The 25,312-nt window shown below is 55.9% G+C and overlaps 4 protein-coding genes across 6 annotated transcripts in view; 2 read left to right on the top strand and 2 right to left on the bottom strand.

The window, feature by feature from the left end:
• Window positions 1-6,780, top strand: part of COQ9 (coenzyme Q9) — a 7,028-nt gene extending 248 nt beyond the window's left edge. The window contains exons 2-9 of the mRNA XM_015639680.1: window positions 541-712; window positions 1,293-1,428; window positions 1,788-1,930; window positions 2,193-2,277; window positions 3,456-3,560; window positions 4,731-4,886; window positions 5,261-5,314; window positions 6,670-6,780. Of these exons, the coding sequence (XP_015495166.1) occupies window positions 541-712; window positions 1,293-1,428; window positions 1,788-1,930; window positions 2,193-2,277; window positions 3,456-3,560; window positions 4,731-4,886; window positions 5,261-5,314; window positions 6,670-6,705 (887 nt within the window). The 3' untranslated portion in view covers window positions 6,706-6,780. The remainder of the gene's footprint in view (window positions 1-540; window positions 713-1,292; window positions 1,429-1,787; window positions 1,931-2,192; window positions 2,278-3,455; window positions 3,561-4,730; window positions 4,887-5,260; window positions 5,315-6,669) is intronic.
• A 28-nt stretch (window positions 6,781-6,808) lies between these two features.
• On the top strand, window positions 6,809-11,548 carry POLR2C (RNA polymerase II subunit C). The gene is made up of 9 exons (XM_015639681.2): window positions 6,809-6,980; window positions 7,186-7,235; window positions 7,464-7,532; window positions 7,701-7,753; window positions 7,860-7,988; window positions 8,622-8,673; window positions 9,132-9,300; window positions 10,298-10,372; window positions 11,037-11,548. Exons 1-9 carry the CDS (start codon window positions 6,895-6,897, stop codon window positions 11,179-11,181), a joined length of 828 nt encoding a protein of 275 aa, XP_015495167.1. The 5' UTR covers window positions 6,809-6,894; the 3' UTR covers window positions 11,182-11,548.
• A 1,242-nt stretch (window positions 11,549-12,790) lies between these two features.
• On the bottom strand, window positions 12,791-18,149 carry DOK4 (docking protein 4). 3 transcript variants are annotated; one of them, XM_015639677.2, is made up of 9 exons: window positions 18,069-18,149; window positions 16,820-17,027; window positions 15,850-15,957; window positions 15,518-15,632; window positions 15,302-15,421; window positions 15,023-15,212; window positions 14,578-14,716; window positions 14,301-14,489; window positions 12,791-14,222 (listed from the first exon to the last, which is right to left on the bottom strand). In XM_015639677.2, exons 2-9 carry the CDS (start codon window positions 16,883-16,885, stop codon window positions 14,178-14,180), a joined length of 972 nt encoding a protein of 323 aa, XP_015495163.1. In that variant the 5' UTR covers window positions 16,886-17,027; window positions 18,069-18,149; the 3' UTR covers window positions 12,791-14,177. The 3 variants fall into 3 exon arrangements, with proteins under 3 accessions (XP_015495163.1, XP_015495162.1, XP_015495165.1); XM_015639676.2 differs by having other exon boundaries at window positions 12,791-14,274; window positions 14,366-14,489; XM_015639679.2 differs by having other exon boundaries at window positions 14,366-14,489.
• A 702-nt stretch (window positions 18,150-18,851) lies between these two features.
• Window positions 18,852-25,122, bottom strand: CCDC102A (coiled-coil domain containing 102A). Its single transcript, XM_015639648.3, has 9 exons — window positions 23,328-25,122; window positions 21,992-22,194; window positions 21,768-21,876; window positions 21,388-21,504; window positions 21,095-21,304; window positions 20,668-20,838; window positions 20,420-20,523; window positions 19,257-19,374; window positions 18,852-19,175 (listed from the first exon to the last, which is right to left on the bottom strand). Exons 1-9 carry the CDS (start codon window positions 23,838-23,840, stop codon window positions 19,158-19,160), a joined length of 1,563 nt encoding a protein of 520 aa, XP_015495134.1. The 5' UTR covers window positions 23,841-25,122; the 3' UTR covers window positions 18,852-19,157.
• Window positions 25,123-25,312: the final 190 nt, after the last annotated feature.

Raw genomic sequence — 25,312 nt, 5'->3', positions numbered from 1 at the left:
GGTGGGTTTGAAGGAGGGGTTGATGGGTGGTGGTTTTCTTTAGGCGCGTGGGCCGTGAAACCCAAATTTATTTAAAAAAAAAACCACAACCCAAGCCCAAAAATCAGCAGCTGAATGAAAAGTTACCCCAGAGTGTCATTGAGTAATTGCTCAGTGATCAGCATGTGGTGTCTGTCAGGGCTCTTCGGCTCCCGAGTCAGAATTACCTTATATCCCCTGCTCAGACATCCGCACCTTCCTCCCAAATCCTTATTCAGGGACCAAAATGGGGAGAGGGCATGTTTGGGTGCCTGGTTTCCAGTGCAAGATTGAGAAACTATTTGCTGTATGTGCCATTTGCACCGTTCTTTCCCTCACAAAACACTTTTGCTTTATTCACGTAGACACAAGCTCAGCTGAGAGCGGCACTTACCAGAAGCGTAAAAAAAGACACTTTGAATTTGTGTTCTTTTCAGCTGCATTCACCACAACTCTCTTCACCTTGATTTTCGATGCTTCCTGGTGTTGGAAGGAGATGCTGACTCCTGGTTTCCCTTGCAGTGGTCAGGTGCCAGCAGTACCCACCGCTCCGTGCTCTCCACGCCTCGGCCGCGCTGAGGAGAGCCTCCGATGAGCACAGGAAGGAGCCATTGACATCTTCCTCTCAGCAGCACTTTGATTCACCTCCAGCTGGTCACCAGCCTGAACAGGAACCTCAGGGACCTCGCCCCAGGTAACTCAGCTGCTCCTTCTAGCACTGCCCCACTGACAGAGGGATCAGAGGGCTTTTGCTTTCCTGAACCTTACATCTGAAACTTGAAGACGAAGAGATCCAGAGTTAAGGAGCCCCAAACTACAGTAGCTGAAGAGTTGGTTTGCTGTGACAATGCAAATTCCACCATGGAAACAGTATGGCACTTGCTTTCAAGAGGGAAACTCTCTTGTCTTCAAAGAATAAGTCTTTTCTTCTGGACTTTTGTGTAAATCTAAAAATACAGGGACCATATATTGTCCATGTGCCTATGTTGGAAAAGGTTATAGTTTAGCTTTCTATAAGGGAGGGGGAATTTGGAGCTTATTGGTCTCCATGTAGGCATCTCCATTGAGCTCTCCTTCCCTTATTTTTCTCTTCTCTCACAGCAAAGGTTCATTAAGAATAGTTTTTCTGGACAAGGAAGGATATTACTGGAGGAGGCCAGATTTATACTAAGCAGGTCTCAAAATGTGCCTGGTGTCAGCGAGTGAGTGGCAGAGCCCAGGGTTCTGATGTTTGGTGGTGACATTCCCCTCACTGTAACAATACCTTCTCATAGTTACACTGGCCAGGGCGGCCAGGAGTCTGAGGACTATGAGAGCGAGGAGCAGCTGCAGCATCGAATCCTCACAGCGGCGCTGGAGTTTGTGCCTGAACATGGCTGGACTGCAGAGGCCATTGCAGAGGGAGCCAAGGTATGTGGGGAGAGAAGCAACAAACCAGTTGAAAACTGGATGGAGCTGAAGTGCAGAGACAGCCAGGCCTGCATGCTTCCCCCACATACTCTTGGGCGATGCACCCTAGTCAGCAAATGCTACTGGGCAGGAATGAAACCCAGCTGCTACAGGATAACCCCTTCAGAGTAAGACTAAGGCACAATGCAGAGTATTGAATCCTAAAGAGAGAAAAATATGTATAGGAAGTGCTTTGTAATGCAGTGTTGCTTTGTTTAAATTCACATAATGTCTTTCACAAAATAAATACAACTTTTTTCTAGCTGGGTCCTGCTTAGCAGTGTCTGACCTGGTCTGTGCTTCTCTCTTCTTCCCTGCAGACCCTGGGCCTCTCTGTTGCTGCAGCAGGGATGTTTCACAGTGATGGCAGTGAACTGATCCTGCACTTTGTGTCTGAGTGCAACAACAAATTGTCCAAGTTGCTGGAGAAGGAGCAGAAACTAGTGCAGCTGGGTAAAGCAGAGTGAGTACTGTGTGTGAACAAATATCTTCCTTTGCAGAGTTTGGGAGCTGGGTAGACAGGCCACCTGGAACACAGATACTTAAGTTAAAAGTATAATTTACCCAAATAAAACCGTCTTCCCAGATTTAGACTAGGATCAAAGACATGAAGGATATATAATTCCTTGCTTACCTATTGCTCAGCCAGGTGGAAATTGATCTTTCAAGATCAGAATTGAGTTTAACTTGGATAGCCTTCCTAATTTTTTTTTTTTCTTACTCAGGAAGAAGCCTATAGATGAATTCCTGAGAGATGCTGTGGAAGCCAGACTGAGGATGCTGATTCCATATATTGAGAAATGGCCCCAGGTATAAAAGTAATATCAACGTTGACTCTTTTGCATGTGTGTATTTTAAACACCCTGTGACTTTCAACATAGTTTCTCCACCAGATTAGTTCAAGGTTGTAAATGAAACCCTGGCTGGTTTCAAGTGATTAGTAGCCTTCAAGAGGAGAGCAGCCTTGGAAGGAGGCAGTTAAAGGTGACCTTAGAGCAACTATTTCTTGCAGTTCTGGAAAGGCAAAGCTCTCTGTTGTTCACTCCACCCATCTGGCATCCCCAGGGGATTACCTGTGTCTCTGCTCAGTCCTATTTGCAGTGTCACTGCAAGTCAGGCTCCATGCAGCATTGTTGTGGCTGCACCAGGATCACCTCCCACCTGGAAATGCAGAACTGCTTTGCTGCAGGAAACTGTCCTGTGACAGTTTGTCAACTGACAAACCCCTGGCAGCCTGAGGGTAGAGCTGGGAACCGAGAGGGCTCCATGCTTCTAAATGCAGATTTAACTCTCAAGTCATTCTTCCCATGGTGGGGAGGGAATTCAATTGTGGCTACAGTGACAAACAAAGAGTTCCTAATCTTGGGCTGCAAAGGTTGCTGCGAGGTCAGCCTCTGTCCAGAACCACTGCTGGCCTCTGGGCAGCTGAATCCTGCACCCCATACAGAGAGAGAGCACAGGCTATGTGCTCTTCTTTCAGATTAGTATAATTTGCCCTATGAAGGATGTGGGTGGTTTGTGTCTCTCCTGGCACTGTGTGATTACATTCAAAGGCTGCAGGATCCCAGTAGGGCCATTATGGCTGGCGCTGTTCTGCCCTTGGTTGCCGCTCTGAGTTCAAAGTCAAATTCAGAGAAATGAGAGATGTGACTCCTTGCCCACAGGGGCATAGCACAGTGTGAGTCAGCTCAGCCTCTGATGTTGCCGTGCCAGAGAGGGCTCAGGAGAGACAACACAGGGATGTTTGAACTGAGCAGGGATTTTTCGGCTCCAGTACAGGCTGAGGCCTGAACTTATGAGCCACATTGTGTGTTCCATGCATATCCTGCAGCTTGTAAAGACTGCAAAGAGTTAGGAGGACTTGTCACTGGGAGCTGGAGGCAAGGCGGCAGCAAGAGGGAAAAGATAACAGGGCAGAATACTGTTGGTCTCCTTTAGTTACATCCTTCTCTCTTTGGCTCCCATTTCTGTGTGTGTTTCCTTTGCAGGCCCTGAGTGTCCTGTTGCTCCCACGTAACATCCCTTCCAGCCTCAACCTCCTCACCAGCATGATCGATGATATCTGGCACTATGCTGGGGACCAGTCCACAGATGTGAGTGCTTTCGGGACAAGCTGGTTCTACCTCTCAGCACTTTGGCAAAATCATGGGTTCAAGTAGGAGTGGGGCCGAGTCCCTCAGCAGATGGCCCATTTGTTGAGTGAAGAAGGCATTTTAGAGGCACCCAATGGTCTTTATAAACTACAGTCTAATTTCTAAAGAGACTTAAGAGCCACTGAGACTAAATGCAAATTACTGCCAATGGGATTAGTGCAAATTAAAAGGACCTATTTTCTTAGGCTTTTAAGTGTTCTTCTTTTTTTCTTTTTTGAAGATACAGACAAAGTTGTTGAGATTTTGAGACTAAGAAGTTGATCCAGTTTTCAGTGAGTGAGCAGTGGGTCTGTCAAACAGCTCTCTTCTACCAGCAACAGCATTTACAGACTTGACTTGAAAACCTTTAAAGAACCTACCTAAAAATACCAGTAGCTTATTAAAGCTTTCATCTTTCTGGCAGGAAATAAAAGAAAATTATAACCTTAATTATAGCAATTAATAAATTACTTTAATTCTTATAGATGTAGGGAGAGATGGAAAAAGCTAAATGAACCATTTTAACAAACTGCTTTAATAAGCTTCTTTTATCTGTGTATAAAGAGAAGGTACTGCAGTGAAAAATAAATAAGACAGCAGAAAAATTAAAGGAATAAACCAGAAGACAACTGAAAGAACACAATTGCTTCAGGAACTGAAAGTCCCTTAGAGTTATGCAAGTCAAATCAACATGTTGGAGCCAGTGTCTGCACTGAGCTGTTCCTAAAGTCTCACTGATGCAGGGATTAGGAGAGGTTCTAAAGTTGGTGTTTTGTTTGCACCTCCTGACTGGTTACGTGAGTTTTCTGGGGAAGCTGTGATGCTGAGCCTGCTCCCTCTTTCCAAGTAATGGGTTTTTAACTCGCTCACAGCAGATACCTCTTCCCAACACAGGAGCCAGGCAGAGTATTCTCATGCCTCAGAGACCCCTTCAGGTGGGTTTTTAGGAGCAGGAAGAGAACAGAAAGAGTTTTGTCTCAAGCCCTGAGAGATCCAGCTGCAAGTGGCAAATTCCTCTATATGGGAAGGAACGTGCTGTGGGTGTGGGATTTTCCCTTGCTGTTCTCTGATAGCTGCACTCTTTATGTGCATTCAGATCCCAGCTTTCTCTCTCCTCCTGTGCCCCTGCAGTTTAACTGGTACACTCGCCGGGCTGTGCTCACTGGCATCTACAACACCACTGAGCTGGTGATGCTGCAGGACTCATCCCCTGGCTTCGAGGATACTTGGCGCTTCCTGGAAAACAGAGTGGCTGACGCCATGACCATGAGCAACACAGCCAGCCAGGTAAGCTTAGGGACAGGTGTGCATGCAGAAAATCCCTTCTCCCCAAAGATATATGCAGGCATACACCTGGCTTTTCCATCATGCAGATCCTACATCTGCTGAGACTCCCTCGTTGCTGTCAGTTCAAAACCAATACATGATTATGTGTTTTTTGGTAAACTGACGTGTAGGTGCCCTCTTTGTCACTGTCCCTGTGGTCAGGAGACATTGCAGGAAAACCCTTCCATGTGCCCTGTCTGTGGCTGTCACTTGTCTGCAGTGCTGTCAGCACCTTTCTGTAGCAAATACATCTTTGCTGTGCATTTCCTCAGTGTTTGGGGGCCATGAGTGCAACTGCAGGAAGCAAAAGGTTGTGTTCTCCCTGTGTCTTCCAGGTACAATCCACTGGAGAAGCTGTTGTCCAGGGCCTGATGGGAGCTGCAGTTACTGTGAGTAATGCTTAAACCAGCAGGGCTGTAAGAGCAGAATTACTTCTGAATGTCAGCATGTGTTTTCCTCCCAAATCTAGAGGACAACATGGAAACACATGGAAAAACTCATCTTTCATAACATAGATTTATTTAAGGGTGATTTCCATAGCAGTTTGAGGTTAGTTCACTGTTTTGTGGTGAAAGAACTTGAATAGAGGATGAGGAAATTAAGTCTGAAGCTGCGGGGTGAGCTTTAGGGATGAGAGACAGGTGATCAGAATAAATACAACTGTTCTCTATTGCTTGTCACGAGATCTCTCCCTGTGCCAGGCCCTGTGCTAGAAATCTTGACTGAGGGTCAATGGCCCCGTGGCTACTTGGGAGGTGGCACCTGTCCCTGAGCCACAGCAGGGTGACTTCCTCAAGCTGTTTCATTTGACCTCAGTGTCCTTCCAATAATTCATTCACTCTTGGTAGTGTCCTGGACTGCCTTCTGTCCATGCAGAGGGAACTGCACTTCATCTGGGATACAAAATAACCCTTTGTGTACCTAGGAGTGACTTTTGAAAGGTTTCAGGGCCTCCCTGTGATTCTATTTTTGGACAATGCCAATTTCATTTAGCAACAAAGTGATTTCCTTGTTATCAGAAATATATTACCTTGTATCAGGACAAGACAAGCAGGTTGGAATATAAATTAGACGTTGTTTTTACAGATGAAGCACTTCTCAAGAATTCCTCCCACCTCCTTCCCCCTATGGTTGTGGTGGAATTTATTGTCTCTCAGCCTCTCTCCTCTCTCATACCTCCATATGCCAAAAGGCTCCTCCAACAGAGAAATCCCAGGCTCTGTTTTACATCCACATGGTGCTCTCAGGTCCAGGATATCTCCCAGTGCCGATGTTTGGTCTGTCCCTGCAGCAGATTCACTGCACAGATGAACGGGAGGACCTGGATGGATTGTGGTCAGATGGCTTTAGGGCAGAATCATCCCAATACATAACTGTTAGGGGAACACATTCCAGCCTCCCATGTCCAGGGTGTCCCGAGGTGTACTCCTTTACAGGAGTACTGAGATCTGCAGCTCTCTGCCAAGTGGATGAGTGAGCACAACGCCCCAAAAGCATAAATTCGCTGTCGAGGTCTGTGTGACTGCAGAAATAAACCCAAGCTGAGACATACTGCTCGGGAGAGCAGGTTCCGATCAGAGGGATGGCCAGACGTAGCTCCAGGTTGATTCTTGCCCATCCCCAGACCACAGAGATGCCTCTCGCCCCCGCATCTCTGCTCGTAGCACACGGGCCTCCCCTCGGCACCTGCTCCGGCGGCCGCCCGGGACAGGGGCACTAAACCCCGTTCTCCCTGTGCCCACAGATCAAGAACCTGGCGGGGTTGAACCAGCGCCGGTGAGGCGGCAGCGGCGGCGAGCACCGGAGGGGCCGCGCCCCGTCCTTCCCCGGCACCAATAAAGTCGTACTCAGCCTGGCACGGACTCTTTTTGCGGGCGCACCGGGGCCGGGGGGAGCGGGGCGGGGCGGACCGGGCGGGCGCTCCGGGCGGCGGGATCGGGATCGGGGCCGGGGCCGGGGCGCGGCAGCCATGCCGTACGCCAATCAGCCCACCGTGCGCATCACCGAGCTGACGGACGAGAACGTCAAATTCATCATCGAGAACACGGACCTGGCGTGAGCACCGCCGCGGGGCCGGGCCGGGCGGGCCCGGGGGTGAAGCGGCCGGGGGTGGCCCCGTGGAGCAGGCCTGCCCGCGGACCGCCGGTGCGGCCGGGCAGGGTCTCTGAGGCAAAGCCCCGCAGCAGCCTCGGCCAGCGTTTGTGCGGGTCCGCAGCCTCACTCCCCCTCATGCCTGAACACGGATGTTTCCCTCCCTCAGGGTGGCAAATTCCATTCGAAGAGTGTTCATCGCAGAAGTCCCCATCATAGGTGAGGCCTTTTGCTTGCCTGTGGGTCCCAGTCCCTTGGGCTGCCCTCCGTGTTCTCCCACACGTCCCCTCTGCTTTTGGCTCTCCTTACCCGCATTCAGCCAGTACTGTGCCCTGCAGATGCTGCCTCAGTGTATCTCTGCAGTCTCTATGATGTTTTCTGTGCCCTCACAAGCTGGCTTTTCCTCACATGAATATTTCTCAGTTTGTGACTTTCTCTTTTCTGAAGCCATTGACTGGGTCCAGATAGACGCCAACTCCTCTGTGCTCCACGATGAATTTATTGCACACAGACTGGGTGAGTGCTGTGGTGGGGAGGAAGATGAAGGTGTATTGTGGGCAAAAGCAGAAAGCAGAGATGCTGAAGCACCTTTGTCAGGTGCTGTTCCTCCACCTGTCTTGGCAGGAGGGTTAGGGGTTCTTGTGGTCTCACTCAGACGTTCCTCTGGTTTCCTGCTTGGCACAGGTCTCATCCCGCTCACCAGCGATGACATTGTGGATAAGATGCAATATTCCAGAGTGAGTCCAGCGAAATGCCGTGGGGAATCATTCTGAGGGTGGTGGGTGTTTGATCTGATGGGGAGCTCTGGCACTTTGTTGTATAAGGAACCTGTGTGTGTGCCAGGACTGCACGTGTGATGAGTTCTGCCCCGAGTGCTCCGTGGAGTTCACGCTGGACGTTCGCTGTAACGAAGACCAGACTCGGCACGTGACATCCCGCGACCTCATCTCCAACAACCCCCGTGTCATCCCGGTCAGTGCCATCCCGTTCTGCATTCCTGCTGAGGCGGGGTGCAAACACACACAACACAGACACGCTGAGCACATTTCATGTTGCCTAAAGCTCCACTTAAACCATGGTGGGAGAGCAAAGCAGGAATATCAGCAGAAGCAGTGTGTGTGCCAGTGCGCTCCTTGTCTTTGCCGCATTGGCCTTCACTTGCTGTCTGATGAGGTGCAAAGCAGTGTGGCCTCATCCTGCACCCCAAATCCCAAACTCTTCAGCTACCCTGAGGCCTCTGGCTTGCGGAGTGTGAGGAGCCTGGGCCAGGGCAGTGCTGCCAGACAGCTCCTGTGCAGGCATCTTGGGGAGGGTTGGTGGTGCCAAAGTGGGACAGAGGCAAAGGGATTTACAGAGAATGTTCTAGTACACTGTTGAGGTGGATCCAGATGTCACCACAACCTGGGCTGCTCCTGCTGCCTGGTGACAGTGCCCAGCTGGAGCCTGCTGTCTGTTACTTGCCTCTGGCTGAGGTGCTCTGAGCACTGTGTGTCATCTGTAGCAGTTGTGGGAGTGACTTTGGGAACCAGGCAGATGTGCTGTGCTGGAGCACTCATCCAAGCTGATCTTGTCCCTAATTTGCTTGGTTTTGTTTGGCTGCTGCAGGTGACATCTCGGAGCAGAGACAACGACCCCAATGACTATGTGGAGCAGGATGGTGAGTGGTGGGTCACTGGAAATAAGAACTGTAGGAGGAAATTAACTTTTCTCTCAGGTTCTGTGAAGTCATTCTTCCTTTACTGGGTGGGCAACTGTAAGACGGCTGTAAATATGACACTTCTGAGCAGCTGGTGTCACTGCATGAATGGGGTAGCATTTTGTCTTAATGCCACTCAGATTGCCCCAGAACTGAAGTCCTGTGTCAGAGAGTGTTTCTGTGTCTGCTTGTGAGAGCTTAGAGACAGCAAGGAGGTGAAATGATGTGTTATTGGGGGCCTGTGCAGCTCCTTTTTACTTAACTGTTCTGGGGACACAGCTGAGCCCCTCTAAGAATCCAAGCAAACCCTGGATGCTGGTGACATCTTCCTGGGCACCAAAAATCTGCCTTTGCTGCAGCGTGATCCTGCACGTCATTTCTCCTCTGCAGCCCTCTCAGACAGGCACGTGCTTTTGCAGACATCCTGATTGTGAAGCTGCGGAAGGGGCAGGAGCTGCGGCTGCGAGCCTATGCCAAGAAGGGTTTTGGCAAGGAACACGCCAAGTGGAACCCCACAGCTGGCGTGGCCTTTGAGTATGACCCCGACAACGCACTGAGGCACACGGTGTACCCCAAACCAGAGGAGTGGTATGTCCTGCTGTCTGTCTGCAGGGACTGGGAAAGGTTTTCCAGCAGGTGACAACTTATACTTGAGCCCTGGGAATGATTTGGGTCAGTAAGTGATGGGGACCATGCCTGCCACATCCTCTCACACAGACTCTGCTGCTGGGGTTGGGTAGCAAGGCCAGTCGTTTATTTGCAGCTGCACACAAGGTGGACTGGTTTGTGGTCATCTGTTGTCCTCCCTCACATACCATCACTGCTAGTTTGCCTCACTTTCATGCTGTTTTTCACCACTTGTTGATTTTTTTCTTCCCTGTGCAAGGGTTTTGTAGGTCAGAATAAGGTCTGAGGAAGGAACAGATACATTTGAGATGAAAGAAGTTGCTATGAGAGCAAAGAGTGGAAGGTTGGGTTGAAGACAGATTTTTCAGCCTGGCTTGACAAAGCCCAGGATTGCTGTGATTTAACCCGTACATCTCCTCACTCCTGGAGCCTGAGCTCTGGCAGGGTTTCCCTATCTGGCCCTTTCCTCTCCTCTGAAATACCATTCTGCACAAATTGCACACAACTTCTCATCCAAAAGTGACATGATTTTACTTTCAGAAAGCTGCTGCCCTGCTTGGCCTGGGTGAGGACTTCATCCAGCATCACTTTTCATGAATGGATACCTGAGCTGCTCCTGGCTCTGTATCCCAGTGATCATCTAGCAAACATCCTGTCACTGAGAGCACACTGGAGCCAGACGGATGGAGCCAGAGCACAGGGCTTATTGAGTTTGGGGAGAGCAGGGCTGATTTCCTTCTTCCAGTGCTACTGGATGACTCTGTGGCATTAATGAGGAGCCAGAAAGCGAAATGTGTGACTGAGCTTATTTCTGTGACTTGATGTTTGATACCCACCCTGTTGTGTGCTGGATGTGAGCCTCAGTGCTCGATCTGTGGGGCCAAGCTGAGTGCCTGGGCTCTGTGGGGCCAGGCTGGGGCAGGGGCTCTGTGTAACCTCTCCTGCTCTCTGATTCCAGGCCCAAGAGCGAGTACTCAGAGATTGACGATGAGGATGCTCAGGCTCCCTACGACCCCAACGGGAAGCCAGAGAGGTAGGGAGCTGAATGCAGTGCTGCAGCTGGAAGATGGGGTGACTGCCTGGGTGCATCTCACGGGCTCTCATTAATAGAAGAGTGTCTACACTGTGCTGAAATCGCCAGCCCAGTGGGCTGACATTCCCTGAAAAGCAGGGCAGGAGCTGGTGTTTAGTGGTGATATACCCAGATGTGGCAGCTTTTCCCCTCTGGGAGATACTAGACAGTTCTCCTGAGTTCATGTTGCCAGGCAGGGCAGTGCACACTCAGTGAGGTGTGAGGCCTGTGGGGAAAATACCCTGGCTTAAGGTATTCATTCACCTGTATGTGTCTCATGCTCTGATTGCTGGTGTTATTTGCACGGCAAAAGTGCCTCAGCCAGCCTTAGTACCTGGCTTGGGGCTGCTCACAGGTTACAGTGCTGAACAGAAATCAATCTCAGAAGTGCTCTTGCAGCCCATGAAGTTGAGTGTTGGTGTGATGGTTGTAGAGAGGCAGCACTGGCTGTTGCCTGCTTGGGAGGTGAATGACGATGGTGATGGTGATGATGATGACGATGATGGTTGGGATTCTAGGCAGATCTCCCTGTTATGGTTGTGGATGGGCTGGAATGATGTGCAGTCTGGGTTTGCACCTCCTTGAAGAGGTGATGGTGACTTAATCCCCTGCCTTGTGACCTCAGGTTTTACTACAACGTGGAGTCCTGTGGTTCTCTGCGCCCTGAGACCATTGTCCTGTCTGCACTGTCCGGCCTCAAGAAGAAACTGAGCGATCTCCAGACACAGCTGAGCCACGAGATCCAGAGCGATGTCCTCACTATCAACTGAGGTGGCCCTTGCAAGAGAGTACCGAGAGCTGAGTGATGCCTGGCTGAGATCTGGGGAGAGGCTTTTACCTCCCCATCATCTCCCTCTGACTTTCCTGGCCCAGCACTTGGTTGGTGACAGCTCTTCCCTGGCCCTCCTTCCCAGGGAAAGCCATTATGGTGTGTAGGATAAAATAGGAAGGGAATCAGTCAGTGAGCATCTTAGCTGGGACAGGCTTTGTCTCCAAGTAATCCGGGAGTTTTTGTTCTGGTGTTGGATTTTGGCCATGTGATGTTTGGGATTGGGAAGTGTGTACCTTTGTTACACAACCCTACTTTATTTACATGTGTATTCTTTACTGTGCTGAATAAAGCCTTACCCTTAATTTTTTCTGTCATCCCTGAAAGCTCATCCGAGGCTGCTGGAGGAGATGTCACATCATTTACTTCTCTCCAATAGGCATTAACTTAATGAGATCTGCTTTGGAGGGAGCACTGCTCGCTGCTGCTGATTGCTGCTTGTGACATTATCTCCTGAGGAGAGCAGCACCCCTCCTGCAGGCAGCCCGGCGTTCATTGATCCAGTGATGTGTTTAAAGCAGATGTTTGAGGCCAGGGTGGACGAGATGCTGCAGAAGGCAGCGCTGCAGGGGAGCTCAGCTGGGCCAGGCAGGCAAAGCTGTACTTACAGAATCCTCTGGAACAGACTCCACCCCTGTGCTGTACAACCCTTTTTTCAGGAGCTGGGTGGCACATGGTCTGTCAGTAATGGCTGCTGGCTGATACCTTTCATTGTACCCACAGTCCCCAGCACGTGCTGGGCTGGAGTTTGGTGCAGGTCCCATGCCCTGACCCCCCTGGCAGTGGCTGAAAGCAATGGCCTTTGTCACCCCTCCTCTTCCCCTCCATCACTGCCCAGCATGACTTGGAATGTGCTTCTTGGTGACACTTTCCTGGGAGACCTGCAGCTCCTGTACCATGGGGCCAGGAGGGTGGGGAAGGCCTGTGTGCCCTTGTGCTCATCCTGGTGTGGATGGGGACGGTTCAGGGGGTGGTGGTAGGGTCACGCTGAGCTGGGGAGAACAGCCCATGTCAGCACTGCCTTCCCCTCCAGGCTGCTGCTTCCATTTCCCTGCCATGGCAGAGCTGTCTGCAGCGTGACTGCCCATGTCCCTGTCACTGGAGGGATCACTGTGCTGCCTGCCATGGCTGTCTTACCTTGAGGCCAGTGCTGCCACACAGTCATGGCATGGATAGCTAACCTGGCACAGCTCTGGGAGAGCTGGGAGACTGTGTGCCTTTAAACTCCTTCGAGCCACTACTGGCCTGGCACATCCCCAGAACCACGGGCAGCTGGAGGTGAGGGTGACTGGGATCCTGGCATCCTGTTCCACTCAGGGTTGTTTGATGGAGAGTGGCAACTCACTCCACCCTTCTTCCTATCCCAGTGGTTTTAAGGCTTCATTTGAAATGTCCTGGCCATGGCTGGAGGCAGAACAAAGCCCTGAGCCAAGTGTGCTGCCAGGAACCTCAGGAAATCTCCCCCCATCAGCATTTTTCTCTCTGGCATGCACTACTCCCACTTGCGCTTCCCGAGCGTGCTTGGATGGAACAGACAAACAGGAAGGGTGGATGTGGATAAGGGTTGTTTATTCATTGAGCAACTCCTTAAAAAAAGAGAAAACCCAAACATTTTTGGTAACAAATGTTAAATCTTTTCCGGATGAGGTGTGTAGCCAGGAAAAGAGAGCAGGTTCCACCTCTCACCCCAGGGAGGACACACTGCTGGGCAGGGCTAGGGTCCAGAGCCCCTCTGTGCCCAGCCATGCTGCGAGGAGCAGCCTTTCTCTGTCCCCATGTTCCCTCAGCCACAAGCTACACCACCCTGAAACACAGTATTTACAGACCACAGATTCCCACATCACAACACTCCCTGTGCCCAACACATGGACCCGGAGCTTTAAAGGGCAGAAATAAAACCATCAAGCATCCAATCCAGACAGAAAGAAGACTCCAAAGAAACACCAAGGTTTGCACGGCAATAAAAAGATAGCCCTTCTAAAGGAGGTCAATAAATAGGAGAACTAGAAAAAATCAATTGCTTTTAAGTTCAGCACATAAAGCCCAGTTCCACCCCCAGTGGGTGAGGAGGGAGTGAGGGCTAAGGGAATGCACAGAGGAATGTGGCTCTCTCCCCATCAGCATGGGCTTCTCTGCCCTGGGGCTTCTCATATCCACAAAGCTGCCCCTTGAGAGACAGATGCTACTGGCCAAAACCAGTCCCATGGTTGCCCACCAGCAGATAAACCAGGGGCATGGCAGGGGGACACAGCTGTGGGAGGAGTGAGGGGTGTTGGGGTGGGAGAAGCCAGGGAGCTCGGCTCTGTCCAGCCACTCACCCCAGCCAACCCCCTGGAAGGAAAACCAGTTTCTCCTGAGACATCTCAATTCTACAGCGAGTGTTTAAATAGCTTGAAGTGCAAAAATCAGCTCAGAGATGTGAGCAGGGTGTCCTCAGGAGCACCCAACTCTTCATGGAGGGGTGGGACCCTGCACCATCAGCCTGGCACAGCTGCATCCTCCAACGCTGCTCCATGGCCATGGCAGAGTGATGCTCCAGCCTTCCTGCCACGCAGAAAACTCCGTATTTCTTGACCCCCCCACCTCTCTTCACCTCCCAGTTGGATCCCCCGATCCTCTGAGCATCTGCCCAAGGGCTCTTCAGCAGCCACCACATTTGCATTCATGTGAGAAGGAAATATCTCTTACAATACAGATATTCAATATATATTTGAAGTCAGTTGAGGCTGAGCCAGCCATCGCCTCCACTAACGCCAGACCAGGGCGTGAGCCAGTGCCTGCTTCCTAAGGTCTCGGCACTGAGGTGCCCCAGCTCAGTCTCCTGGAGATTCTGAGGGGTGACTGCCTGTGTCCTTGCCATCCCTCGGAGAAGAAAAAGGGGACCCCTGCCACAGTCCCTCCACACCAGCTCACGGGGATGATGTGGGCTCCCTGCTTTCAGGCTTGTCGCTTTTGGAGGACTTTGGCTTCAGCAAGATGAACCTGTTGAGGAGGTCGGTGTCCGAGCTGGCCTGGGCGCCTGCATACGCCTCCCCTGGGGACAAAATAGGGTGGGCTCACCTGGTGGGGAAAGCTCTGAGGGTTGGAGGAGCAGCATCTCCTTGGGGTGGGGTGCAGAGACTCACCAGCATAGCTGGAGGACTCGGCCATGTTCTGGGAGCCAGTGATGTGGTGCCAGTAGGCGCTGCGGGGCAGCATGGTCGTGGGGGTGCAGGGGTAGGAGAAGTGCTCAGTGCCCTTGTTCAGCAGCTGCAGTGGATGGTGGGGGAGGAGGGTGACACAGGGCCCCCAGAGTCTCCCCCAGCTGTATCCCCCCTCAGCATGGGCTGGAGCTCACCCTGACGTTCTTCTCCATCTCCAGCAGGACCTTCTTGTGCTGCTCAGCAATGGCCAATGTGGCGCTGTGCACACGCTGGTAGATCTGCTCACCCTCCTGCGTCTGGAAGGTGTAGAGACCTTCTCCTGCATCACACATCCTGTGGGCACAGGGCACAGCACGTCACCAAGGTCTTCAGGCAAAGGGATGATAAACGAAACCCACCCCAGATGGCAGCTGGTGCAGCTTCCCATACTGTTACAGCTGTGCCTATGTCCTGTCCCCTTCATGGTGTTGATCTGGGACCAGAACCAGCTCCAGGCCCTGCCTGCCATGGGCACATTGTACAGGCCATGGCCATCACCCCAGCCTCAGGCCTGCCCTGTGGTGATGCCAGCAGCGCCACTGCCCAGCTGGACGAAGGCACACAGCCGTGGTCCCTGTCCTGGCAAGGGTGACATCTCACCGTCCAGCCTCGAAGGTGAAGCGGGTGGCGTCGCGGCCGTAGCGGCGCAGGGAGCAGAGGGGCCAGGAGACCAGCTTCACCCGCGGGTTGTGCGTGTCCCAGAGGTAGATGTTTTCGTGGGTGATCTGCAGCTTGCACTCGCCATAAACGTCCAGGTTGGGGCAGGGGAGGAGGAACACGTTGAACCGGTCTGGAGAGGGGAAAAAAATAGAAAATAAAAGAATCTGCTGGGGGTGCAGCGAGGCGGAGCCCCGGGCGAGCACCCGCCGCCGCGCTCACCCGTCTGCTCGCACTGCACGCCGGGCGCCAGCAGGTCGGGCTCCCCCAGGCTGATGTCGTTCAGGCGGGCGCCCAGGCACTCCACCGACAGCGTCTTGTACCACTCCTCCGCCTCCAGCTCTGCAAGGCACCACGGCAGCCCCTGGGCGACCCTGGCCACGCCGGGGTGCCCCACCCAGCACCCCCAGCCCGGCTGCCCTGGGCGCTGCCCCGTACCTGAGTCGCAGGTGAAGGTCCGGGCGGAGTCGTCGGTAAAAACGATGGCCACCGCCTGTCTCTTGGTCTCCTTGGGCAGCCGCGTGATGCACTTGACATTGCTGATCTCGGTGACCTGCAGAGGAGTTGGGGGTCACCGAGGGCTGATCCCAGACCGTGTTCCCAGCTGCTCTCAGACCCTGACACCTGTAGCACCCAGACCCAGCTGCATCCCCCTCCAGAGCGCATGGGGTGGCAGCCACCCGGCGAGTTTAGGCAAGGAAGGACCTGCTCTGGCACAGGTCCCCAAGCAGCGGGCAGCACCCCAGCACCCCTCCAGCACCCCCCCTCACCTTGGGGCACCCCCGCAGGCACGCCGACTTCTCATCCGGGTATTTCTCCAGGCGCTGGGGCCCTTTGCTGGAGGATTTGCGGAAGACCAGCCAGCACCGGCGGTAGATCTGCCGGACAGAGAGCGCGGCGGCGGCTTGGTGCAGGTGGGGGTCCCCGGCCCCCTGTCCCCACCGCATCCCCCATCCCCATCCCCAGGACCCGTGCCTGGTTCGGCTGACCGTGCTGGCCTGGGGATAGGAGGGGATGCTGGGGATTGGGGTATGCCGGGGCTGCCATCATCTGCCCCCGCCAGTGCTAATTACAGAGCTTAATTAATGAACACAGACAAAGCTCCCAAGGGGACCGCTGTTCTGGCATTTCCCAGTCCCCCCTTCTACATTCCCTGCCTCTGAGGGTGGTGGGGGCACCGTCCCCAGGCATGTCCCCCCCCCCCTCCACGAGCCCGCTCCCTCTTTGTTCTCCCTAATTAGCATGAAATTACCCAGCATGCTCGTTGCTGCCGGCTCCAAACCATGGAGATGGGCGACCAAACCCCCTGACCCCCCACCTATGGGTGCTGCACTCCCACACCACCCTAATTGGCATCCAGCAGGTCCAACCCCTCCCGGTATGGAGCATCCCCCGTGCCAAATTGTGTTTCCAGGGAAACTGAGGCACGGGGGAAAGGGAAGGCTCACAGACATCCCCCAAACCCTTGGTGATCTGGGACAGGTGAAGGGGTGTTTCTCGGTGCAGGAGCTGGACCCCTGGGGCTGGTGGGTGATTTGGGCACCAACAAGTGGCCTGTTCCTGCCATCCCCCACTCCTCTGCCTCCACATCCCTCAAAAAGCTGCATATTCAACCCCCAAATTTGGGGTGCCAGGATGGCACAAGAGGGACCTGTCCACGTCACTTCACTGGGAAACCAGCACCCCAAATCCATGGGTGTTTTCCCCCACATCTCCCCATTCCCCAAGATCCCCACTCACCCCCAGCTTCTTGCTCTTCATCCTCACATAGCCCTGCTTGATGATGTCGTTAAAATTGGTCGCCATGGCGATGGCTCGATAGGGTAGGGGATATTTTGGGAGGGGGGGGCTGCCTTCACCTTCGCCCCCCCCTCTCCATCCTCTTCCTCCGTACCCCTCCTGTCTCACCACCGGCCCAGCTTGGTGCTAGCAGTGTCCCCCATGCTGGCTGGAAAAGAGAAATGACAGATCGACGGGTGACATCTTCCTCGTCCTCCTCCCCCTCCTCCTTGTCGTCCTCCTCCTCCTCCTCCTCCTTCCCCTCCTCCTCCTCCTCCTCTTCCTCCTCCCTTCGCTGCCTGAACCATCCGAGTGGAACAGTCCGGTGTTAACCCCTGCCAGCACGGTGGAGCCAGGGTGGCACAGACAAGTGGTCAGTCCCCTGCCGCCAGCTCCAACATGGGTCCGAGGGGACACCCACACCAGACCTCGCCCACAGGTCTCCATCACATCTCGCACTCCCCTCCTTCCTCGCAGGCTGCTCGCTTGGGCAGCAACATGGCCCCGGTGGCAGGGACGCTTGGCTTCAGTGGTGACAGCCAGGCCAGCTCTGCTGTGGGCTGTTCCGGCCGGCACCGGGTGCCAGAGGGACCCCGGCTTCCAGCCTCGCACCCCCTGCTGTAACCCAGCCTCTCTCCAGCCCTACCATGAGCTCGGGCTCGCTCAGCCTGGTCCCTGCTGCCTCCCCCAGCCCCGATCGGTGGGACCAGCTGGGGACCAGGTTCCTTTCCCAGGTAGAGAAGTCCCAGGCAGAAGGCAGTAACCCAGGAAACAGAACAGCACCCTTCCCGGGGATGCTCCTCCATGTCAGCGACACCCTGGTCCCCAAAGCCCAGCGCCCAGGGGAATCCGACTGGGACAGCACCTTGGGGACCTCCCGCTGTCTCGAGAGAGGCCGGGGACAGCGCTCCCTCTGAGGGGAATATCCTCCCCATTCCCCCATCCCCATCACCCCACGCACGCGAACACCACAAGGGAACTCAGAGATGCTGGGGGGCACCTCCTGCCCCCTATCCCCGACCTGCCACCCCCACACCGGGCGCCCCCCGACCCCTCATCACCCATCACTCCCAGGTCTCCCACCGGGACGTCTCTCCGGGCGTCGTCACCTCCCGGCCGTTCACCCCCGTCAGCCCAAACCTCGGGCAAGCCCCGTCCGGTGTCACCCCCTCCGCGGGTCCCCGTTCCCCCGCCGGTCCCCCCGCCTTACCCGGCCTCCCGGTGCGAGCGGAGCCGCCGGAGCCTCCGCGTCCTGCGAGCCCCGGAGCCGCTGGGCCCCGCCCGGCCCCGCCCCGCCCGGCCCCGCCCCGGTGCCCCCCCTCCACCCCCGGGCCGCCCTGGAAAGAGGTTTCCATCATTAGGATTGAGAGTGAACGCCCCGCAGCGACTGACGGGCGGCGGCAGCAGCTTCTCGTCTGTCCCCAGCTCAGGTGTCACCTCATCCCCGCTCTGTGCCCCCCAAACTGGTTTCCAAGCCTCTGACTAAAACTGCCCCCAGGCACCCCCACCCCCGCGGCCTCACTTGTTGGGCCATAAAAATATGAATAATCGCTGGAAATAAGAGGGCATTAAAAAACCCCATGAGCAGCAAAGAGCTGCGCTTTTAGCCAATCAATTAAAAGGCAGAGTGAGGGGATTAGCTCACCGAAATATTAATTTTTAATAAGGTTGTGTCTGAGCGCCTCCAAAGCCCCCAAGGCCCTGTGCTGGGGGGCTGGGCTGAAAGGGCTGTGCTGGGGTGATCAGCAGCCACAGGTGAGCACCTCTGCACCTCCCCAGGGTGAGCACCTCTGGGTGAACACCTTTCACAGCACAGACCCAGGGACAGGCTTTACCCCCACACGGGGCTGGTCTCCAGGCATGGGGACAGCGATGCCAGTGGGTCACGGACATCCAGGCTATGCATGGCTGGTGAAGAAATGCCCATTCTCCCCGATGTGTCCCCTCCCCACCCTCACTCCTTTAGGGAACAGACCAGCAGCTCACACCACCATCAGAGCCTGGGCCCATCTGGGCTCTGTATTTATAATAAAAAATCATATACAAATACATACATATATATAATATATATAAAAAGAAGTGGGCAGTTTGTGGCTGCCAGGCTTGGTGCCTCTCTCTGCCTGCGCCTCCTCCTCCTGGGCTGCTCAGTGATGCTGGCTTTGGTGGCCACACCAGTGTTCCAGGAGATGCCTGTGGCGAAGGGGCATCCAGTACTGTCCAGGAGGCAGTGGGTTTTGGAGCACCCCGGGTAAATGTCTCCCCACCACTCCATGCCTCAGTTTCCCCATCTATACAAGGATCACCGCACAGCTGGGCCCTGTGGTGACAGGCACTTGAATGCAGAGGACTGATGTGGGACATCCTGCGGTGGTGGCATTGGCCCTGGGCTCTAGGGCACCTGTATCTGCAGGTCCTCATCCTCGTCGGGGTCACTGGTGCCGTCCCCAGCGTCGTCGGGGCCGAAGCGGGCGCTGCGCATCTTGCCGAAAAGCGGGGCACTCTGCTGCCGCCGCAGCCTGCGAGGGACAGCTGCTGGGGTGGGGGTGGCAGCACGGCCCTGGGAGGGCCCTGAAGCTGAGCCCACTCCCCTGCACCCCTACAGCATGACTGCACCCCAGAGAGATTCCTTCCTGCAGCCCTCACCGAGCTCTGAGCGCAGGATGAGCCCCCGCAGCCTGGGACCAACACTCCAGCATGGAACTGGGGAGCTGTGGAAGGTGCTTGGCACAAGTGGGGCACAGGCTAAACCCCTCCATGGCTGGACATCACTGTGCTGGGCAGCACAGACCCAGACAGGACTACAGAGAAGGGAGATGTCATCCCCTGAAACTGAGGAACCCCCAAAAAACCCTGGAATCCCCATTCCCAGGAACATGTGGTGGTTTTATCTCTTTACTTGCCCTTGTGTGAAAATTCATCAAGGAAAATTTATGAATCAAACTTGAAGTCCAAAGGCCCAGGATCCAGTGAGATCCAACCAGTGCACTACACTTTACTGGAAAGCATGCATTATTTAGGGTTGAGCACACAGGGAGTCGGGGGTGGGGGGATTTGCAATAAATCCTCCATTATGCTTCCATGATTTAATGCAGATGTCCCAATAAAATAAAGGATGATTACAAACACCCCCCCGCCAGTGTCTCCTGGAGCCATGGCATCGATCCCACAGCCATTTCAGCTCTTTACTGCTGGAGAGGCAAAGCAGGACCAGGGGAAGTTTTAAGGGCAAGAAAACTCAGCTCTCACCTCCCCAAACTTATGTGGGATGCTAGGAGCCTGCCCTGGCCATGGGTACCAGTGGGTACAACCCTAAGCAGCACAAAACTGGGCTGGGCTCTGGGCAGCCTTGTGCTGGTTTAACTGGGAGGTGAATGCCACCCAGCTCAAAGTGGGGTGAAGACTGCTCAGAGGATGACTGTGCTCCTTTTGAGGATGTCAGAGGCACTTTGGCCGTGCTTAGCCCAGGGTTCAACCAGGCAGATGCTGGTTGAGGGATGGTGGCAAGGAGAACATCATCCCATCCTTGCTGGTCCCTAGGTGGCTCACCCAGCCCCTGCTCACCGTGACTGCAGGTGCTCCAGCTGCACCTGGAAGCTCTCGCTCTGCTCCGTCTGCTCATCCAGCGACCGCTGCAGCTTCCGCGTCTGGTTGTGGGCCTCATCCAGCTGTGGGATGGGATGGGATGGGATGAGATGGGATGGGATGGGATGGGATGGGATGGGATGGGATGGGATGGGATGGTGCTGTTGGCAGCTGTGTAGGGAGCAGAACAGCTCCCTGACCCTCTCCACCAGCATGAGCTTTCCCACCTCATCCTCTGCTTGGGCCAGCTCCTTCTTCAGCTCCTCCACCCTCAGGCGCAGCTTCTTCACCTCTCCCTCGTGCTGCTCCACGCGGCGATTGGCATGGGCCAGCTCGGCCATCTTCTCCTGGTACTGCTTCTTCAGCTTGGTGTGGACGTGCTTCAGGTCGGCCAGCTCCTGTGGTGGGCATGGGGAGGGGGCTGAGCATGGGACAGTCACCTCCACCACTGGATGCCCCCTCCTCCCTCCCCAGGGACCTCTCCCATTGCCCCACCCCATCACCCAGGAGCTGATGGAGCAAGAATGGGGTCACCACCATCCCTCAAAGGGTGGCGGCAAAATTAGGGCTTGAGGGAGTCCTTGGGGAGGCTGAGCCCCACAACAGAGTCACCCAGGGATGTGGTGGTGGGGGACAGCACCACTGTTATGGCACCTTGTTCTTCTCGAAGAGCTCAGCCTGGATGGTTTTGAGGTCAGTGTCCAGGGCACTGGCTGTCTGGCGCCGCTTGCGAGCCAGCACCTCCTCCAGGTCCTCGATCTGTGCCCGCAGCTTCTTGTTCTCCCGCTCCAGGTTGAGCTTCTCCGTCTCCAGCCGCTCCCGCCGGCCCCACTCAGCCGCGTTCTCTGCCTGCAGCCGCTCCATCTGGGACAGGGCAAGGGGTGGCTGGGGGCAGCAGGATCCCCCTCACCGCTCCCTTTGCCCCCCACGCTGGGCTTTGGCCTCACCTCTGCACGCAGCTCAGCCAGTTTCTTGTCCATGCTGGAGCGAGCACCCAGCTCATCCTCCAGGTCCTCAGAGATGCGCCCCAGCTCGTCCTGATGAATCTCCTTCAGGATGTTGAGCTGTGGGGGAACATGGCACCAAAGGGGGCTGTGAACACCCACCTTCCACCTGAGCCCTGCCCACACCCATCCACCCAACCACTACAGAGATGCCCGCTGCATCAGTAGCACTGATGAATGGATGAATGAATGAATGAAGACCCTTAACAAGTGGCCTAGAGTTGGGTAAGTGGCTGTGGGCCACCATGTCCATCAGAATGTGCCATCCTGTGAGGGACAGGCTGTGCCTTGGGGCAGCTCTGTTCCCCAAGCACCTCACTCACCTGCTTCATCACCTCCTGCTTGTTCTTGTTGAGCTCCTCGTACTTGATCTTCCACTGGCTGAGCTCACCCTCCAGCTTCTCGATGTTCTTGCTGAGTGCCAGCTTGTCCCTGGGGAGAGGCAATGATAGTGACAGACTGCAGCACCCCACGGGACATGCCATCCCAGTGGGGACCAGGCTGCTATCAGCTGGCACCCTGCAAGGATGATGCTCCAAGCACTCACTCCCGCTCCTTGAGCAGCACTTTTTGGGACTCATCCAGCCTCAGCTTCAGGGCGGTGACTTTGGTGGCATCCTCCTCCACGACACTGACGTCCTCCCAGAGCAGGCGGCTTCGTTCCTGGCGGCTGAAGGAGGCCCGGGGGCCCCGCTGCTCCCAGCTCTCGTCCTGCTTGCTCGTCAAGATGTTTTCCATCAGCTCCAGCTCCTGTGGCACCATGGGTGGCCCAGCACAGGGGACAGGGTGAGAGGGCTTCCCAGCCCCTACAGCACCCAGTCCTCACCCCCTAACCAAGAGCACCTTTCCCTCCATTCCCCAGGGATCCTCTAAGGCTGATGAAGTGGACTTGCCCTCCCAGGGGAGCTCCCATACATCACACCCTGCTGCCGGCTCTCTGCCATGCTGGAAATTTGGTATAAAATAATTTAGAACCAATTTATGACACTGATCTCACCCAGGACGGCCACATGGGTGGGTGACAGTCCACCAGGCACTCTGACCACATGGTAAATGAGCTGCAGGGGTTTCCAGAGGACAGGATGTCCCTGGGAGCCAAGTGTAGAGCCCGTGGGGGATGCTCACATTAGTCTCCGATTTGTCACTTGGCAGCTGTGCTGTCAGGTGGACTGAAGTGTCACAGCATGACACCCCAAGCAGTGACTTCTGTCCTGTGACAGAGCCAACAGAAGCAGAGCAGGGATGGCTGGAGCAGCTGGGAGCATTCCTGAGTTTGCCCTGGTGCCTCCTCCTTCCTCCTCCTCCTTCCTTCAGCAGAAACCCCTGCCAGAAGCCTGTATGGACACCCTGACAGTCAAGCTGTGGCTGAGAGATGCCACCAGCACTGCCAATGCCACCATCCCCTCTACTGGCACAGTGATTTTTGCCTAGTGCCTCCAAAGGGAAAGCCCCAGGAAAGGGACTCGTGCCAGTGCCAATGTGATCTCACTGCGTGAGGCTATGATGGCTCTGGATCTCCTCATGACACTGCTCTGAGGAATCTGATCCCCTCCAATGCTGTTCCAAGCGGGACCTGACTGCCCTGTACTGCTTCGAGAGGGGTCTGCCCTTCCTACGCTGCTCCTAGAGGGGTCTGAGCCCAAAATCCTGCTTGGAGGGGTCTAACACTCCCCATACTAATCCAAGAGGGATCTGATCACCCTGTACTGCTCTGAAGGGGTCTGGCCCTCCCAGTCCTGCCCCAAGAACAGTCCCTCCACACTGCCCATCTTTACAGGACAGGCAGTGGTGGTTTGGGGGTGGACATGGGTAGCAGACAAGGATGAGGAGCTCCCCCGTTCCCCTGCCAGCCCTGCTCGCCCGGGGCAGCCCCGCACCCCCACCTTGGCTTTTTGGGGCACCTCAGCGCCCACATCCCGCACAGGCTCTTGCTCAGGGCCGGCGTCCCCCTCCGTTCCGTCAGCGGGTGGGCTGCCGGCGCTGGCCGGTGGCGGTGGCCGCGACGGGCGCTCGTCCGGGCGGTCGCGGTCGCGGCGGAGGGTGGCCAGCTCCTTGGTGAGGGCCTCCAGCCGGTGCCGCAGCTGCCGCACCTCCTCCCGCGCCCGGTTGCGCTCGGCTCGCACCTTGCTCCACTTCTCACGCCAGTTGGCCGTGCAGTCCGACCACCACCGCATCGTCTTCTCCATCTGCGCCGCCCGCGCCCGCGCCTCCTCCAGCTCCCGCAGCCGCAGCTCCTCCCGCCCTTCCCAGTCCCCTTCCAGCAACGCCGGCGGGGGCCCGGGCGAGGGTGTCCCGCTGGGGGGGGACGGGGAGGGCTCGGGGGCCAGCAGGGCCAGGAGCGAGCCCCCGGGCAGCGGCGGGGAGCCGGCCAGGCGCGAGGCCCCGCTTTGGCTCATGGCGGGGCTCCCCTAGGGCATGGCCCTCTCCGTCCTGCACCCAGGGACCTGCGGGAGACAGGAGGGGTCAGCTGGGGACCGCGGTAGGTGCTGGAGGGAAGGGGGGCAGGGGCATAGTCTCTGGTTTTGGGGACCGGCGCGCTGAGTGACAAGATCCCTGGGATGGATCCCGGCCAGGCCTCCAGTGAGGACTCTGGCAATGTCCCCAGCCAGGTCCCCAGGAGGCAGCCGAGTGATGGCCCAGGTCAGATGCCCAGTGAAGACACCAGTGAGGGTCCTCAATTAGGACCACAACTCAGAGCCCAGCCACCGGCATCTGGTCTCAGTTCGGCTCTGCAGGCACTTCTGCCAGCGCACCACAACGAAGGGAAAACATCTACATGTTATTGGCATGATGTCATCTGCATCATGTCATCTGATGACATCATCCAAGACCATCCCCGGTGCTGGAGCCGGGGTACTCTGCAGCACCCCAGCAGCTCCAGCGAGGGTTACAGCCCGGATCCAGCGCCAGCAAAGCAGGAACAGCTCCGGAAGGAGAGCCGGAGCTGCTGGATTGGCGTGGCGTGGCAGCAGGACGCCTGTTCAGGCAGCTGGATGTGCTCTCCGATGATGCTGCAACAAAGGGCCGGTGCTGAGTGTCTCCATCCCGGCATGGACTTCACATCCACAGTCATAGATCTCACATCCCGTCCTGGATCTCACATCCCGGTGCGGCCAGGCAGGCAAACCGCCCCAGGAAACCTCAATGGGAGGCTGCTGTGCGTCCTAATGGGATAAGTACAGGGTCCAGCCGCGGCTGGCCGCAGCCCCGGCAGGTTTTTGGGACGGTGCAGCTCAGACCTGCTACCAAATCCGGCTGGGCTGGGAGAGCCAGTGCAGGAGCAGCGGGAGCAGAGGCCGATGGCAGTTCTGGGATTTGCATGGGGGAAAGAACGAATTTTTCTGGTGATATTTGCTGAAATGGTGAAGTTTTGCTGAAACTCAGCGGCAAGCCCAGGCCCGTGCTCTCTGGGCTGCTCCTGGAGGAATCCCAGGCGTTGCCAGGACGCGGCACAGGCAGCGCCCACGGGAGCACAGACGGTGCACAGGCACCCACGCAAAACCCACGGGAACACATGCAGAGAACCGGCAACCGTGCAGCGCCCGCGGCGAGCACGCGTGGACCCCTGGAACACCCACGGGGAGCGCGTGTGGAACACGAGCATCCATGGGACACCCCCGGGAAGCACGCGTGGCTCACGGACACCCCCGGGAAGCACGCGTGGGTCACCGGCAAGGCCGGATCGCGCCCCCTCCCCGCGGGATCCCGGCGGGGGCGGCCCCATCCGCCCCCCGCTCCCCCGCATTGGCGCCGGGCTCTGTCTGTCGCTCACCCGCCGCGGCCCGGGCGGCGGGAGCCCCGCATTCCTCCGCTCCGGCGGAATTCCTCCCGGTCCGCCCGGGAGGCACCGCTCGGCCCGGCCCCGCCC

Source organism: Parus major, chromosome 11 (genome assembly GCF_001522545.3).
Source record: "Parus major isolate Abel chromosome 11, Parus_major1.1, whole genome shotgun sequence".
NCBI lineage: Eukaryota > Metazoa > Chordata > Aves > Passeriformes > Paridae > Parus > Parus major.
This window is presented reverse-complemented; position numbering and strand designations above follow the sequence as displayed.

Bases quoted from the DNA above. Each gene is read 5' to 3' on its own strand.
- POLR2C (XM_015639681.2), top strand. From the start codon at position 6,895: ATGCCGTACGCCAATCAGCCCACCGTGCGCATCACCGAGCTGACGGAC. The intron at 7,533-7,700 runs GTGAGTGCTGTG...TGCTTGGCACAG, and splicing joins ATTTATTGCACACAGACTGG to GTCTCATCCCGCTCACCAGC. The intron at 8,674-9,131 runs GTGAGTGGTGGG...GTGCTTTTGCAG, and splicing joins TGACTATGTGGAGCAGGATG to ACATCCTGATTGTGAAGCTG.
- DOK4 (XM_015639676.2), bottom strand. From the start codon at position 16,885: ATGGCGACCAATTTTAACGACATCATCAAGCAGGGCTATGTGAGGATG. The intron at 15,633-15,849 runs GTGAGGGGGGGT...ACTCCTCTGCAG, and splicing joins GCCTGCGGGGGTGCCCCAAG to GTCACCGAGATCAGCAATGT. The intron at 14,490-14,577 runs GTGAGCTCCAGC...CATCCACTGCAG, and splicing joins AGATGGAGAAGAACGTCAGG to CTGCTGAACAAGGGCACTGA.
- CCDC102A (XM_015639648.3), bottom strand. From the start codon at position 23,840: ATGAGCCAAAGCGGGGCCTCGCGCCTGGCCGGCTCCCCGCCGCTGCCC. The intron at 21,877-21,991 runs GTGAGTGCTTGG...GCCTCTCCCCAG, and splicing joins GTGCTGCTCAAGGAGCGGGA to GGACAAGCTGGCACTCAGCA. The intron at 21,505-21,767 runs GTGAGTGAGGTG...GTTCCCCCACAG, and splicing joins AGCAGGAGGTGATGAAGCAG to CTCAACATCCTGAAGGAGAT.